General features: G+C 48.2%; 1 protein-coding gene across 4 annotated transcripts in view; it reads left to right on the top strand.

Annotated features, from left to right (window-relative positions):
* Positions 1-16,246, top strand: part of LOC149324962 (uncharacterized) — a 73,176-nt gene that overhangs the window by 10,670 nt on the left and 46,260 nt on the right. For all 4 annotated transcript variants that reach the window (XM_089563608.1, XM_089563606.1, XM_089563607.1 and 1 more), the window contains exon 6: positions 11,092-11,197. In XM_089563608.1, coding sequence (XP_089419734.1) covers positions 11,092-11,197 — 106 coding nt within the window. The remainder of the gene's footprint in view (positions 1-11,091; positions 11,198-16,246) is intronic.

The following is a 16,246-nucleotide window of genomic DNA, read 5'->3' as shown; positions in this document are numbered from 1 at the left end:
AAGTGATAAAGCCACCCTTAACAAACATGCCGAAAAGAAAGGCAAGGAACGCTGGGAGTGCTAAGTGTCCATTAGTGCACTTAATACGGCTTCATACTCCAGTTTGCCTAATTGACGAAAGGTCTACCGAAAGAGTGGTGCTCTTCGCTCAGTCTCCTGGCCTTTATTCTGCGTTGCATGTTCGTAGGCTGTAACATCTGGCATCTGTGTGTTAATTGGGCTAGCTTTTTCTGCACACTGTAGGTAGGCAGCAACGTTCAGTAGCAGTAACATGGCGTTGGGCATAGTTGTGGCTGCTTCCCTGCTGTGAACAAGCCTACAAGGTGTTGTCCTGGACCACCGTGGGTCTTCTGTTCCGTGTCGATATACGTGGCAAGCATGCAGAGGCTGTTTGTCTGGGGTGACTGTAGAGCAAAAAGGAGCTTTGCTGTCAACTCTGGGCTCTCTGCTCCGTGCCCATTCTTTGTGCTGAGTGTTACCCTGGGCAGGGCATTTGTAGCAGGTGTTTAGTCGTCATGATGACTGTGGGAAAGGACCAAGCGAGTGCACGCCCATCTGTTGGAAGGCCCTTGGTGGTGGTTCAGGAGTCCGGCTGGTCAGGTCTTTCGTGGCTCTCGACAGGTTTTCACGTAACGTGTGACATCGGTCGTGGCCAGTACTGAATGCAGCATAAGGCGCCCAATATGCCCAGCTGTCTGTCTGGAGTATGAAGCCTGCAGGATTTCTTCTTGTATACTTGCTGCTGTTGTAGACTCCCGTTAATACTAAGGTCACTGGGACCGCAAAAAACTTTGAACTTCAAATTAAGCACAAAAAAAAAAAGCATCTTTATTTGTTGCGAAGTTGAGTTTCTGAAGAAAAATAGTCTCTGCTTTTTCCTGCGGAATTGTGCTGCTGAAAGCTGTTCCACGTTACCTTCAGCTGTGAAAAAGCGCTCCGCTAGAGCCACGTCAGCAGCCATTGGTTGCGGCTGGTCTTCAGTGTTGTTGCTTTCCTGGCTTGGTTCGTCATGGGGTCACACAGCCCCCAGAATCTTGTTGTCCATTGGCTGACTGCATGTTTCGACTGCAGTGGTGTGATCTTCAAAGTGTATGGTCACCAAGAGCGTCTCCAAGATCTGTGCCATCAAGCTCACTTGGACGTACCTCCCCCGATGCGCTAGCAGAGGCATCTTCCGAAGTAGTTATCACAAAACCACATGTCCTGAAGCAGCTGGCAATGGTGCCTTGTTTGACACAATCCCATTCTTGTGCTAGCATGTGAATGGCACTCAGTACCTCGTATTGTGAGGAGTTATCCATACACAAATTCTTGTGCTCGAGGCCTGTAATAAGGCCCTAACATTCTTGATGATGCCCTCGTCCATCGGCTGCAAAGCAGTTGTTGTGTTTGCAGGCAAGACTGCCGGGCTTATAGCACTCAAGGCTGGCACGTTCGTGTGGGCGCTGCATCGGTCCACAAGAAAGACACAGCACTTTGCGGTTCGAGGAGGCAGACTTGTGACCTAGTTTGATTATTCAACTCCTGAAGGTTTTGGTCCTCATCCACGCTTTCTTGTTTGATGCATCATCCACAGGACGCATCTTTGTGTCTTTGAGACATCTTCCCAATCGCAAGCATGTGACATCGTTCTGTGCCAGTCATGTTTGCTGTGATCAGCACCCTCTCTTTGGTGCGTTTGCCTCCAGCACAGTCATCGTCCTTAAAAGTCTTGTCTGATAGAAAAGGGCAGTCTCATCTGCGTTGAAGATGTCTTACGATGTGTGTTCTCTCAGGCATTCATGCAGGTTTTCTTGCTTCCACGTTGCACGTGTTTCCTGCACAACCGATGCCTGTTCTCCACACAGGCTGTTGAAAATCGGGTCATGACAATTTTTAAAGCGTGTCAGCCATCAGTTGGAGGAACCAAAGTTGTCAATCCCCAACATCACTGCGAGCTTTCATCACAACCGCTGAGAAGAACTCTGTGGCTCCGTGGTCCATACCAGCAATGCCAACTCTGGGTAGGCACCTGTGCATATTCGTTTCGGATCCAGTATTGAGCGCTTACTCTTTATAAAGTTTGGTTTGGTCCCATACTTCCCCGCCAACAAGAGCCGCAAGTTGCCATGATTATCAGCGTCGCGACCACAGTGGAAGAAAGGTGATCTGACGGCGATGCGAGGTGCGGCCAGTTAGTGTGACTTTTACACTGGAGCGGCCGCAAAGGGCAGCATCAGTGCTTGGGAATTCATTGTCGCTTGTTGTGCTGACTCTTCTGTGGGTGCGCCTGCCATGGGTACTTAATTTCAATGCATATATTGACATTCACTGCTTGAAATGACTCTTCTTGGTTGGAGAGACGTTTCTACATATATATCTCTGCCCACATTCCGGGCTATTGTTTGACTCGAGGCCACATACGTAACTGATTGATAGATGGTGCTAACAGGTGCCTTCTCAGCGCATGTACCAAAAGAAACCGAACCAATTTTTTGGTGGGCAGAGCTTTTGTAGTACCGCGCTTTGCTGCTAGGAGCGCACAGAGTGACCATTTCATAGTCCATAAGCCGAGTGCCGTCGCTGAAGAAGGACAGACTAGTTTCGGCAGTTTATAGTGACAACTGACATAACTTCGCCAGCGAAAGAACGAGACACGAGGAGAAGAACACAGGACAACGCTGGACTAACAACTGAAGTTTAATCGAGAAATGGCCAACCTAGGTCACCAGAAGACATTGATGAAAGCAGCGTGAAAGAAGAAGCCCAAAGGCGAAACGAGGAAGTGACGTTTCGCCTTCGGGCTTCTTCTTTCGCGCTGCTTTCACCAATGTCAGAATGGACCAACTAGCCCAGCAAAAAGTTCTGCTAGATCACCAGAAGACGCATGCGTATCAGACACACCAAACAAAACAGATACATAAGTGGCAGATCACCAAGGAGTGGATACACGCTCCAACACTGGCAAACAACAAAATACAGATAATTTGCCTATCAATCTTGCACGCGCACACTTCTGCTTAGGAAATTAACTTCCTTGCTAGTGAGATGCAAGGACGGTGCACTGATGCATGTGTCACTGGTTTGCAACCTAATACGGCAGGCCTCAAGGATTGCCCTCTCCTCCCTGTTTTTCCCTTTTCCGATAACAGAAATGTTGGTAAAACCTGGAACACATTTTTTACAACTCCTGCAGTGACGTGGGAGAGTATTTGGATCTGACGAATTTTTCAGAGAATTATTATGTTTGCGTGCCTGGTCATTAACACATCGGCCAGTTTGGCCTGTGTACACTCTACCACATGACAGGGGTATCTTGTAAATGACCCGAGTCGAACAAGCAACGAACTTGTTAGCATGCTTAACAGTGCAGCTCTTGGGCTGCACTGTTAAGCATGCTAACAAGTTATGTCTGATGTACACCAACTAGCCCACATGGGTACCTTGTTATAGTGACAACTGTTTTGTGTGAGTGTTGTCTTTGCAATGGCTGATATTTGTGAACAGCGAGCGGTGGTGAAATTCTGCTTTTATTGCACAAGCAGTACCACGCCAGGTTTTGAGCCGTCGCGTAGCTCCTGGCGGTGGCCGAGGCCAAACAGATGGAGCGCCATTGCCATAGCAACCGTTTCAGCCGCACTCCACCAGGCGGCAGGACCATCGCCGCTGCCGCGCGCTCTTGACACACGTGTTGGAATGCGGAGAGAGGAAGTGGGAGGGAAACAGGGAATAAATACGCGCGGTTGCCTATGGCAAAGCAGTTGCTGCTTGCTTATGCAATTTGCCCATCTTTTACCAGAGCTAAACCTCAGCTAATTGCTCGGAAAAGGGGGAGAAGAAACTCTTGATATGTTAAAAACAGCACACAAGGATGATGCTATGAAGGAAAACTCAAGTGCTCCTCAATCAGGTCAGCTCAAATCCTGAAAAGTGCACAGCTGTAGCAGCTTGAAAATTGCAGATGCAGCCGCTTGAAGGCTCACAAGATAGAAAGAATTTGAGGCCAAATCTCGCAAGTGTGAGTGGAGGATATTGCTTCCATGCTAGTCTTCCCTATATATCCAATACAGCAGCTTGGTTTGGGCAACAGCAGGGGTAACAAATCTTCATAGATTGCAATTGCTACAGAAAAAAGCCGTCCGGTCCATAGCAAATGTGCCATTCCTTTTCCCCACAGGAAATATCTTTATAAAGTATGATATCCTTGCAATCTTCGAATTATACTTTTACAGGCTTCTATTATGCTATAAATACTCTTCACAACAACGTGATAATCCCTTCACTGTACTTGGACAACTGACAGAAAGTAACAGCTGCCGTAACACTAGACACAAAGAAACTTGGATCGCTCCAACACCAACAATTTACTCTATGAACCAGTCCTTAAGTTACAACCTTCCCGTCTGGGTAAACAAACTAAACCATGACAATTTTGATATTACCAGAAATTCAAAACACAATATCCGTGACTACTGACTGCTGTGACAATTTCAATCTGTGAAAGAAGGAGACATGAACTTCCTTGTTCAAAGTTTGTGACATCTATCCTGTGTATTCTAATTATTTATAACATTTGCTTTGAGTACATGTGTGTATTGCGATTTTTTTTGCATGCGTGTTCGCGTAAATGTGGATCTGTATCGCATACCCATGGCATTACGAATTGATGTGAATGATGTGACCCTCGCCTTCCTTCTGTACTGCCACTACCTCAAGGAGTCGGGACCTTCAGTCAAGCTGTTACCACAGCTTTTTGTCCCGGCTCTTCCTTTGTAAGAAAGGAAAATGAACTTGAACTTGAAAAGCAAGAGGCTGTCGTCAGCGGACACATCCTGTTCTGGCCCATAGGCAGCAAGGGGGGCCTTGTGCTAATGGGCCACAGCTTACCGTATTTACCCAATTCCAACGCGCACCTTTTTTCGGGGAAAGTAAGCATTAAAATCGCATGCGCCTTGGATTCGGGTACAAACCGAAACTGCCCCATAGCTGCCCATCGTAATCACCATTGTACGATGTGGGAGCTCACTAATTGGGCGGGGAGCATGTTTGCTCGTCGTCAAGGAGGAAGGAAAGCTCATTGGAAATGCTCGTCAGCGAGCGTGGCACAAAAGAATTTATGGGACGAACCGCCTCGCCTCGTTTTTGCTGCGTTTATGACGTGAGTAGCAAGCTGTGGCGTCGTCCGTAGCGCGACGGTTCTCCGGCGGGCTCCCCGTGCAGTATCGTTTTCGAGAATGGATGCAGCGGCCACGAGAATAGCTTTAAGCGCAAAGTTATTCTGCACGCAGAACAGAGCAGCAGTAGGCATGCTGCCTGTCATTTTGGTGTGCCAGAGACTTGTGTTTGCGACTGGCGAAGACTGAAAAAGTCAATCTTTTTACCGCAACGACACAACACAAGAAAGACGACAACACGGGCGCATACTCCAACTGTTTAATCAAGCGTCAGCATACGAAATGTATAGCCCTCCCAGCGCATGCGCACCCGTACAAGGCACCCAGACACACCATGCATCAATCTTATCACAGTAGGCGCGACAGAAATTTTTGCTCAGCTTCATAAAGAAAAACGGAAGTGTCACTAACACAGCTCACACCCGCACATTTTATATGAAAGGCTTCCAGAATTTCACGAGCCGTCTGATGTTTACCTCTGCCCAAAATCCTCACCCCGCAGAACCGTGGTTTGCAATTGTTGCAAGCCCTACAGTGCTCAACAAGTCTCTGGCCTTCATTATTTTCAATATCTTTTGCGTGTTCCCTAAGTCGGTCATTCACACATCGTCCCGTCTGTCCAATATAGGATTTTCCGCAGGATAACGGAATTTCGTAGACCACGTTGGTGGCACACTTCACGAAACGCTGGCCATGCCTCTTCTGGCAGCCGATCTTTTGGCTTTCGCAAGTTATGCGACGGCTGAGCTGCGCAAGCTTGCAGGGGGCAGAGAATGCAACCGGTACTTTAAACCGGTTTGCCACTTTCTTCAGGCCGTGAGTGACTTTGTGGATGTAAGGTACCACTACAGGCCTCTCATTTCCCGCCGGTTCATTTCTGCAAGCGCCAGCCTTCATCTTCTTCAGGAGCGTTTCCGCCACAGGGAGTAGGACCGACTCAGGGAAGCCGGCTTCAATAAGCCTGTCCAATTGATTATTAAAACTAGCTTGCATCTCATGCACGCACGATTTCCGGAGCGAGTACTCCAAGCAGAGGGTTGCGATGCCCCTCTTCACAACTTTTGAGTGGGCAGAATTATAAGTCAGGAGACCCTTTTGAGCACGAGGGGAATAAGCCCAGCAAACGTGTCCATCTAAAAACTTTAGCTGTAAATCTAAAAACTGAAGCATGCCATTATTAGGTAGTTCAAAAGTAAAAGTTAGCCCTTTACCGAGTTTTCTAAAATCATCTAAAATACTATTCATCGTAGTCTCAGTCGACTGAGTCTGTTGCTTGTTTAAAACAATTAAAAAGTCGTCCACATAACGGAACACTTTAAGGACCTTGTCATTGTTAGTATGGTTAAAACGATCGTGTAAAGAGCGATCGATAAATGATAAAAAGATGTTGCAAAGTATAGGGGCTGTGCAAGAGCCAATGCAGATGCCTTTCTTTTGCAAGTAAGGTTGCTCGTCAAAAGAGATAAAAGTGCTGCTAAGATAAAATTGTGAAAGGGCTAAAAAATTATCTACCGTGGTACCAGCAGCATTTTGGAAAGAGACAGCGCTGCTTTCATCAATGCATGCTTTAACAGAAGCAAAGAGTTCAGGATGCGGCACTGAATAAAACAGGTCTTCCACATCAACAGAGAAAGCAAAGTTTTAAGTCATTGCTATGCTCAAAAAACCGGGCTACATGCCCTGAACTTTTTGTGAGGAAGGGATCAGTAATAACAAGGCCATTCAAACTTCACTGAAGGAACCTACTGATGCAATGTTGCCAGGTCCCACCTTCGCTCACAATTGTACGGAAAGGGGCTTCGGGCTTATGTGTCTTAACGCTGAAAAATACATTTAAGGCCCCGCTTCCGCTATTGGAAATATCTTTGGCAAGTCTTTGCCAGCGTTTCGTGAAGTGTGCCACCAACGTGGTCTACGAAATTCCGTTATCCTGCGGAAAATCCTATATTGGACAGACGGGACGATGTGTGAATGACCGACTTAGGGAACACGCAAAAGATATTGAAAATAATGAAGGCCAGAGACTTGTTGAGCACTGTAGGGCTTGCAACAATTGCAAACCACGGTTCTGCGGGGTGAGGATTTTGGGCAGAGGTAAACATCAGACGGCTCGTGAAATTCTGGAAGCCTTTCATATAAAATGTGCGGGTGTGAGCTGTGTTAGTGACACTTCCGTTTTTCTTTATGAAGCTGAGCAAAAATTTCTGTCGCGCCTACTGTGATAAGATTGATGCATGGTGTGTCTGGGTGCCTTGTACGGGTGCGCATGCGCTGGGAGGGCTATACATTTCGTATGCTGACGCTTGATTAAACAGTTGGAGTATGCGCCCGTGTTGTCGTCTTTCTTGTGTTGTGTCGTTGCGGTAAAAATCCTTTATTATGTCTGAAAACCAACTAGCTCAGCAGTTAACCCTCTTAAAGTCAATCTTTGAGTGCAAAATGTCCAGCAAAGGCCACCACGGTCTGCAAGCGGGGAAGTTTTCCGACTTTGAAGATGACTTGACGCGGCAGCTTCGTGTGGATCACATCACCACCTAGGTGCTCAAGGCCCTTGAGCTTGCACGCCATCGAGGCCTCTCAAGAAGCCGATTCAAAGGCATTCAAGAAATGCGGAATTTCTGATGCAATGGACGGCACTGAAGATGAGATGTTGTGGGTGGAGCTGTCCGACAGTGACAGTGAATGAAGCTCGGGTGAACAAACAGCCTGTTAGGCCATCGTTCTTTACGCAGAGGAAGACTATCCACGCTTGAAAGGTGCTGGGGGTAAAGAAGCCTTGGCTCCCAATTCATCGATGAGGTTTTGAAGGTCGGAGTTCGAGCCAGCACATTGCGTGCTGGTTGCTGACCACCTTGAATGGTCGTCCATGCTGGTAGGGGCACAATTTCGGCGTAGCCCAGTTGATGGCAAGCCACTCACTCCCTCTTGGTCGTCAAATAGTTCGCCTCGCCTTTCGATAGTGAGCATCTAGTGTGTTGAATTACTTTCTCCAGCCTGTCGCATTTCCGAACAAGGATGGCGCCTAGGCCCACACTGGTTGTGTTGGTGTGAGTTTCAGTCTCGGCATCTTTATCAGAGTGCCTGAAGACAGGAGAAGGCTGTAAACGACCAAGTTTCCTGAAGGCTTCTGCTTGTGGCACTTCCCGTTTAAATGACATGTCTGCTTTTATCAGCTGTGTCTAATGTTTGGCAGTGCAGGAAAATTTTATTTAAAAAAATTGGTAATATGGGAATCTGCACAGCTTTCTTGTCGGCCAGCTGTAAAAACTGTGCGATAAAAGCTGTTTTCTGGGCGTCTGGGCGGAGTACATCTTTGCTTAGGATATTGCCGTGAATCTTTGAAGTGTTTGTTTTTTCATTATTCAGAGCTGCCAGCATGCCGCTTTATTGCTCAGTTTGTGATGCAAGACATGACCAGATTTATTTCAATTTTGCATTGCTCCAGAATGTTCTAGTAACTTTGCATGCCTTATCTCGAAAGTTCGCTCTAAGCCTTAAATTGAGCACGGCCGAGAGCGGCACACATTCGGTTCGCTGACCACCGAGCACGCCTGTTGCTACACTGCCGCTGAGTCATTAAAGGTGCACTGAAGAGGATTCTGAACTTGTCTTTTTGCCGCGGGAACTCGATCTACACGTTCCTAGCATTCTTAGAAACTGCAACTTATTGCCATCGAATTAACGTCCGGCTCCCGCCCTTTTTTTGAATTCTGCCTCGTACGATGGGCGGAGTCGACCAACGCGTGAAGTTCCTTTCAGCCAGCTCCGTGGAGGCTTTGCTTTCGCTTTATTTTGTTTTTTAGGTTTCCATGAATAAATAGTTTCATTCGCAGATAATATAGCCGCAAAATAAGCCCACAGAAATAAAAATACGTGCGGACTATTTGCTACTACGGACTAATATGTATTACTCCGCCGATGACAGAGCGGCAAGCCGCCACGGGACTGGGTGAAAGGCACTCCACGCGTTGGTCGACTCCGCCCACCGTACGAGGCAGAATTAAAAAAAAAAGGGCGGGAGCCGGCCGTTAATTCGATTTAATTTGGGAAATCGGCCATACAGGGCAATAAGTCGCAGTTTCTAAGAATGCTGGGAACGTGTAGATCGAGTTCCCGCGGCAAAAAGACAAGTTCAGATTCCTCTTCAGTGCACCTTTAAGTTCTGTGCAGGTGCAAGTCAGCCCAAATAAACACTTTTGTATAGAAGTCATTTTCGCTGTCTTCCTGCTTTCCTGACTGCAGTCACCACTATGTGACATCTGGTGGAGGTGCTAACGGATGTCCCTGTCGTTCTAAAATAAAAAAGAATAAAAAAGAAACACACATAGAAGAAAACTGGCATTACTGCAGGCAGACACTCATTTTCGAAGTATGACGGCACGATTGTGATTCAGTGTAATTTTGCTTGCCCCAAGATTACAAGGGGTGTTCGATAAAGATTTCCCCTGACCCACTTCCTGAGGACGTAGTAGAGCAATGAAATTTGGCAGATTTATTCGTCCTTCTCTACATAGGTGCCACCCGGGAACACACATTTCTCTCATCTTTTTATGCAAGTGTAAACGCCTTGCTTGTAGAAGTCGACTGGTTGCTCCAAAAGCCTTCAGAAATCAGTCTCATCATCTGGGAAATGCTTGCGCTTCAAATATGACTTCATTGTTGGAAAGAGGTGGGAGTCCGATGGTGTGAGGTCAGGTGAATAAGGGGGATGCGGTAGAATTTCAAAGTCGCGGCAGCGTGCTTCCATCTGGGCAACATGTGAGTTGTGAACTGGGGCATTGTCTTGCAGAAGGCAGACACCTTTGGGGAGCATGACACGTCTCCTGCTTTTGATGGCCTCTCGCAATTTCCGCAGCAGTGAAGCTTAGTATGCCCCAGTAACCATGGCACCCTTTGCTAGGAAATCCATCAAGACTACTCTGTGTTGGTCCCAAAAGACTGTGAGCATGGCCTTGCCCGCCGAGGGCTGGGCGCGTGCCTTCTTTGGAGCCGGTGAGTCCAAGTGCTTCCATTGCATCGACTGGACTTTAGCCTCCGGATCGTAGTGATGGACTCAGCTTTCATCCTGTGTAATCAGTCTGTTGAAAAAGTGCTCCTGGTTTCCATGACATTTTGGGCTAGGTCTCGAACGGTTACGCCGTGATTTTTTAAAATGGCGGCCTCCACTTGCTAGATGGTGTGTTCATCGATAGCGGAATGGGTCGCCTTGCAATCGGAGCTCTTTCCGCCGAAGTCCGACCGTATTTGAATTGACAATGCCAGTTCTTCACTACATATATGATGGGGAATCCTCCCCATAAACCTATTTTATCTCATCGAACGTCTCCCTTGGAGTGCGGCGTTTCAAGTACAGGAACTTGATGACTGTTCTGTATTCCACTGCATCCATTATCACACCACCTCTAAAAGAAAGACCGTTATTAGTTTAGAGCTGGACATTGGCACGTGACCTGTAGTGGCTTAAGCATCCTGCAATGAACAGAAGTGAGTCAGGGGAAATCTTTATTGAATGCCCCTCGTATATCCAGTGAAGAAGAATTGAACCTGAACCCACTCTGTCAGCCAAAGCAGCTGGCACGGGCTCAGGGGAGTCCTTGCCGTGGCGTCACGGTGGCTGGCTGTGAGAGGGCGCCACGCACGACTCCTCGGGGCTTAAGCAGGAGTATGCCAACAACACAATACTTGAAAGATGCAAAATTGGAAATACAGAAGGAATTTGTCAGAAGATCTTGTTTCACACGTGGAAGGCAGAACTGGTGACCCTGTCATGAAAACGCAAAGCGATTTAGCAAACCGTTTGGTTTCATCATGGAGCACTTGCCCAAGCGTAGTGTGGCCACAGTTGTAACGTGAGCGTCTCTTTTGCCAGTATGAAGTGGTGGTGCGTGGCGTGACTGTCCCCTGGTGGTGGTGAAGAGATGACTTGTGCTGCTTGCAGGCCTTCTACAAGAGCTCCAAGAAGAAAGCCAGGGAGGAGGAGGAGGAGGAGAGAAAAGCCAAGGAAGGGGAGGAGGAGAAAAAAGCCAAGGAGGAGGAGGAGGAGGGTAAGGTGGGGGGGGGGGGGGAGTAATTCACTGCTCTCTAGAAATAACGCATCATGGCTCCTTGTGGCCAAAAATCGGTCAAAAAGTCACATTTTTGAGCTTGCAGTTTTTGTGATCCTGAGGTCTTTCTGCAGCTATCTGCTAAGTGTTGTTGAAAAACATCGCCTGATTCGTGTATTATAACGTTGTAAACACATGAACCTGTGGACGTGGCCCTTTAAATTGAGGTCTAACACCGAACTTTGATTGCCCGCAGTTCAAGAAATACGCACTCGACTATTTTCATTGCGTATTAAAGATCGTGATTCAGGCTAGTCCCATATTTTGGTCGGTGACCATGAGCAAGCCCTGAAGGCAGTAAAGAAAGGAACAAAATTGTGAGAATGGAACGCCGTGGTGGCTCAGTGGTTATGATGCTCATCTGCTCACCCAAAAATGCGGGTTCAACCCCAGCCGCGGCGGCTGAATTTCGATGGAGGCGAAATTCTACAGGCCCGTGTTCTGTGCGATATCAGTGCTCATTAAAAGAACCCCAGGTGGTCGAAATTTCCGGAGCCCTCCACTGTGGCGTTCCTCAGCCTGAGTAGCTTCGGGGCGTTAAACCCCCATAAACCATAAACCAGAAATGTGAGAAAGGTGCACTGCCACTGGTCTCCCAAATCATGTGACCAAAATGGTGACTTTTGTTTGGCTGGCAGTGTCGACCACTTACGCCTGGCACCATTTTGAGTTTGTTGTGCCAGTGGAAGGAGGAAAGATTTCAGGAGCGGCCATTATCTCACATTTTGTAGTTTGAGCTACACTGGCCGAGGTTGAGCAGTTTTGCGTGGATCCTGGAGAGCCGTGTTGCGCAGGGGCGAGGAGCAAGTGACGTCACTACGCACATCTGGTGTGCCTCGCCACGCGCGCTCGCCTTCGTTTCCTTAAAACGATCGGGGTGCAAAACGTGGTCAACGCCAACGCCAATGAACACCGATGGCCTATGGCTTCAGCCATGTTTCTGGCACAGGGTTGTGAATGCCATGGCATGCAGGGCACACCTGTCACTACCGCGCGCCGCATAGCTTAAAGCATGGTTGAGGTGCAGTTCCAAGAGGGCAGTTATGTGCCTTCCCTCTGGTCCACCGAGATGTGGACACCTTGCCCTCACCTCAGGAGGCTGTGTATATCCTGGCATAGCAAAGCTATGCCGCTGCCAGTTTTTTTGCCCTATTTGGCAGCCATCTAAGCGTGCTTGCGCATACGCAGCAGAGAATGAAGCAGACGATGCCGCTGTGCCCAGTGTTACTATTGGCACTGCCAAAGAGCATCTTTTGTCATGCGGCTCGGATAGTCGAGTCCCCTCCTAAGCCTTCCTTTCTCCACAGTTGCGCTGTGGCATCGTTGCACTGTCATGGCCCAGTGAGGTTCGTCAGGCGCAAAGTGCAGAGTATTTTGTTTCGTACGGCGTCCTGGGCCTAAAAGGGAGCGAAAGGTATAGATCCAAAGTGCGCTGGATGCGGCGCATCGTCGCATCCTGTCATCTACAATCAGTGACGAAGAATTGATGCCCGGTAAGCTGCGCCGATAACGGCGCAACAGGCGGCACCTAGAGCAACAATGAGGAGTGAACAAAATCATCTCGGGGCGATTCCTGCTATGTACAGGCAGTGGAATCGTGACTGTGCAGATCAGAAAGTGATACCCAGGCAGATTTCGTTGACAGCTAGCAAGGGCACGATAGTTGGAACGTACTCAGTAGCTGCAACTTGTGGAATCGGAAACCTTGACGAAATAAACTTGCCTCTCAACGTTTTGAGGTGCAAGACGGATGAGAGCAAAGGGCAGGGGCCAGTTGCAATCGTTGTGAGACTTTGGCAACACCTTTAGGGAGGTCACGATGCATAGGCAACGAAACTCCAGACCATGCCGTCTCTTCTCCGGCAATTTTCTTGTTGCCAGTGTTATTATATTGATGGGAAAATGGTGCGTCCACACCAGAAACCAGCCAGAACTCATATCAGTGATTTTTAGTTAGTCTTAGTGCCACAAAAATATGCCAGAGAAGTTTTTTCCTGATGTCTCAAAACTGCATTTTTGACAGTTGAGAATTTCGGAGAAGCGATGTCTCCAGTTCTATATCAGCTCTTATTATAATTGTGTTTGTGCCTGAAAGATAAATGCATAGGCTGTGCAGTAATGCTACATAACTTTAAACCACTGCTTCATTGAGAAAGTTGTAAAAAAAAAATCATTTGTCTCGATCATCAGAATGAGGTTTTTCTGTGCCAGGTTTGACTAGCTGTAAGTTTTGTCCAAATCGCCCTACAATTTATGCCTTAATATACTCTTCAGTGACTCTGGAGCATTTATATTTTCCACAAGGTCTCCCGTTTATTAGCCAGTCTTCCTCCAGACAAAAGATGCACTTTCCTTGTTAGATCTAAAGCTGTCTGCTGCAGGAAAAAAACGTTTGCAGTTCTGGAATTGGTGCATCAGTGAAAATCTGGTGTAAGCCTGGCCATAAATAAAAAAAATTACTTGGGCTCAGCTGTTGCTCAGCAGGAAGACCTTAGTGGAACGCTGTCCCTGCAGGGGTGTTTGACACCTGCATAGTGGGCACAGCTTCTGCCTCCTTCCTTGCATGGAAGGAGGGGCTGAAGTCAGTGTCTTCACCACAGTGTGCTGCTTTGGTGCCCAAGTGAAGAGGCACCAAGAGAAAAGTACACAACAGCCGTGTCTCACCGGTACTCACCCATGGGGCAGAAACGTGGAGGCTAACAAAGAGGGTTCAGCTTAAGTTAAGGACAACGCAGCGAGCTATGGAAAGAAAAATGATAGGTGTAACGTTAAGAGATCAGAAGAGGGCGGAGTGGGTGAGGGAACAAATGCGGGTTAATGACATCCTAGTCGAAATCAAGGGGAAGAAATGGGCTTGGGCAGGGCATGTAATGCGAAGGCAAGATAGCCGTTGGTCCTTAACGGAGTGGATTCCAAGAGAAGGTAAGCGTAGCAGGGGGCGGCAGAAAGCTAGTTGGGCGGATGAGATTAAGAAGTTTGCGGGAATACGGTGGCCGCAGCTGGCGAAGGACAGGGTCAATTGGAGAGGCACGGGAGAGGCCTTTGCCCTGCAGTGGGCAATGATGATGATGATGTAGAGGCGCCCGTAGTGCAGTCTTTGAAGCCGCCCGAATTGACGGAGGAAGGGGGAGCAGAGCCTGCAAGAGCAGAAAGCGAAAGGCAGTTCACCACATAAGATGCGCAGAATGGCAGGGCAAGGGTGCGCCTGGGATGGGACTGAACTTGTGGTGCCTTTTGATGTCGAAGAACGTGCCCGAGAGGGGTGTCCCCCCTTGAGTGTGTGCATTCACTCGTCGTGCAGCTACAGCTTGTCAGTGTCATCAAGGTGGGAATTCTGTGCATTGTTGGCACAGAGGAGAAACTCGAAGGTTGAGTGCCATTGGGCAGACTTATTCGCCCTGTCAGGCTGGCCTGCTGTTGTACCCAGGCTGGTGACTGTGGACGGTTCTTGATTGCCTTCTCAGTGTTCTGTGATTGGAGGGATCAATTGCTGATGTGTTTCAAGCGAACAGTTGTCGTTGCATTTGTTGACAAAAGTGGAACACTTAGCAACAGTAAAAAAAAACCATTCCTCATGAATGAATTGAAAGGCGTATGAGTAATCTCATGGGCATTCTGGCCCCCTGCATTTTCAAGGGAGATGTTCTTGAATGTCCCTGCACTGTTGTAGTTGCCCTCACTGTCTTATACTGCATTGTTCTTCTGATGCAGTTAATTCCTCCGCAAGCATGCTGATAACCATTCTTCCTTTCACCATTGCTCTGTCATGAATGCTGAGGGAAGTGGGTGGCAGCACCCTTCTTGGCTGTGCTTGGGTGTCCCTTGAGGCTCCTTGCATGGCTGATTTGGTCCTTGTGAGAAGCTGCACGCAAAGCAAACTGGAAGTAGTTTGCCTGACGCACGTGGAGGCTACAGAGGTTGCTGCACTGTCTGACAGACCTCCTCACCAGTTGGTGGTGGTCCACAGGAAGTACACCGAGACATTGGCGATAGCTGGGCTGAGTCAAAGATTTCATGCGTGGTAAGCGGGACCACCACTTGAGCCTCTTTACTCAACTGGTGTGATAAGATGGAGAGGGCAGGTGTGAGTTTGGAGAAGGGCTGGACAGTAGTCGAGGGCGTCAGCTTGCATCTTTATCCACATTAGTGGAGTTGGCAGTTTGGGTAGTACCAAGCTAGATGTTGGGGAACACCCAGTTGAATGGTTGCCATCAGTGAACAGGCACTGGAAGAGACTGTGCAGCAAGTTGACTGCATGCCACGCAGCCTTGCTCGCTGAGATGCATTCTGCCGATTGGGAGCCCTGTGCAGTGGAATCAATTCCTACACTGTGTCACGCTCACAACTCTTGTTGCCCCCCACCCACCTCCAGAGCTGTGCTGTTTTCGAGCCAGCCTGTGTTGCATGGCAGGGGCAGTTTTTGGATGTGTCCCAAGGACTGCATTTCTGGCACAGACAACCATTTGGTTGTTTGCTGTTCTGTCATGGTGCCTTGTGAGTGCGGTCCTCCCACTTCAAACTGCACAAACAGTTACTGAAATATGCATGGACAATCCATCAGGCCTACGCGTAATTGGGCCAAGTCCAGTTTTGCCCAAGTGCAGTGGTGGAAAAGGCATGGGCAGTCCAATCTTCCTTTTGAGCCTCGCTTCAGCATTGGCCGCTGGATTGGGCAGTGCGCACTCCTCTGGCCACGAAAGAGGGTGTCTTGGGCTGCAACGTGTGTACTGAAAAGCAGGACTGAATAGCCTCCACGTGAAGAGGTGCAGGTCTGCTTTCAAGGTGGCATTCCTACCTTATTTCTTGGGGGCATGCAACTTGAGCAAGCTGCTCTAAATTGAAATTTCCTTAGAAGTGTGCTCCAAAGCACCCATGGCATTCTCAGTACAGTCCAACCTCGTTATAACAAAGTCGCATTTTGCGCGGAAATTCGTTCGTTATATCCGATATTCGTTATAAAAGCATGCACTCAAATTCCGGCAGAAAAGG

Source organism: Amblyomma mixtum, chromosome 10 (genome assembly GCF_055824585.1).
Source record: "Amblyomma mixtum isolate Tamu chromosome 10, ASM5582458v1, whole genome shotgun sequence".
NCBI lineage: Eukaryota > Metazoa > Arthropoda > Arachnida > Ixodida > Ixodidae > Amblyomma > Amblyomma mixtum.
The sequence above is the reverse complement of the archived record's forward strand: the minus strand, read 5'-3'. Positions and strand labels throughout refer to the sequence as shown.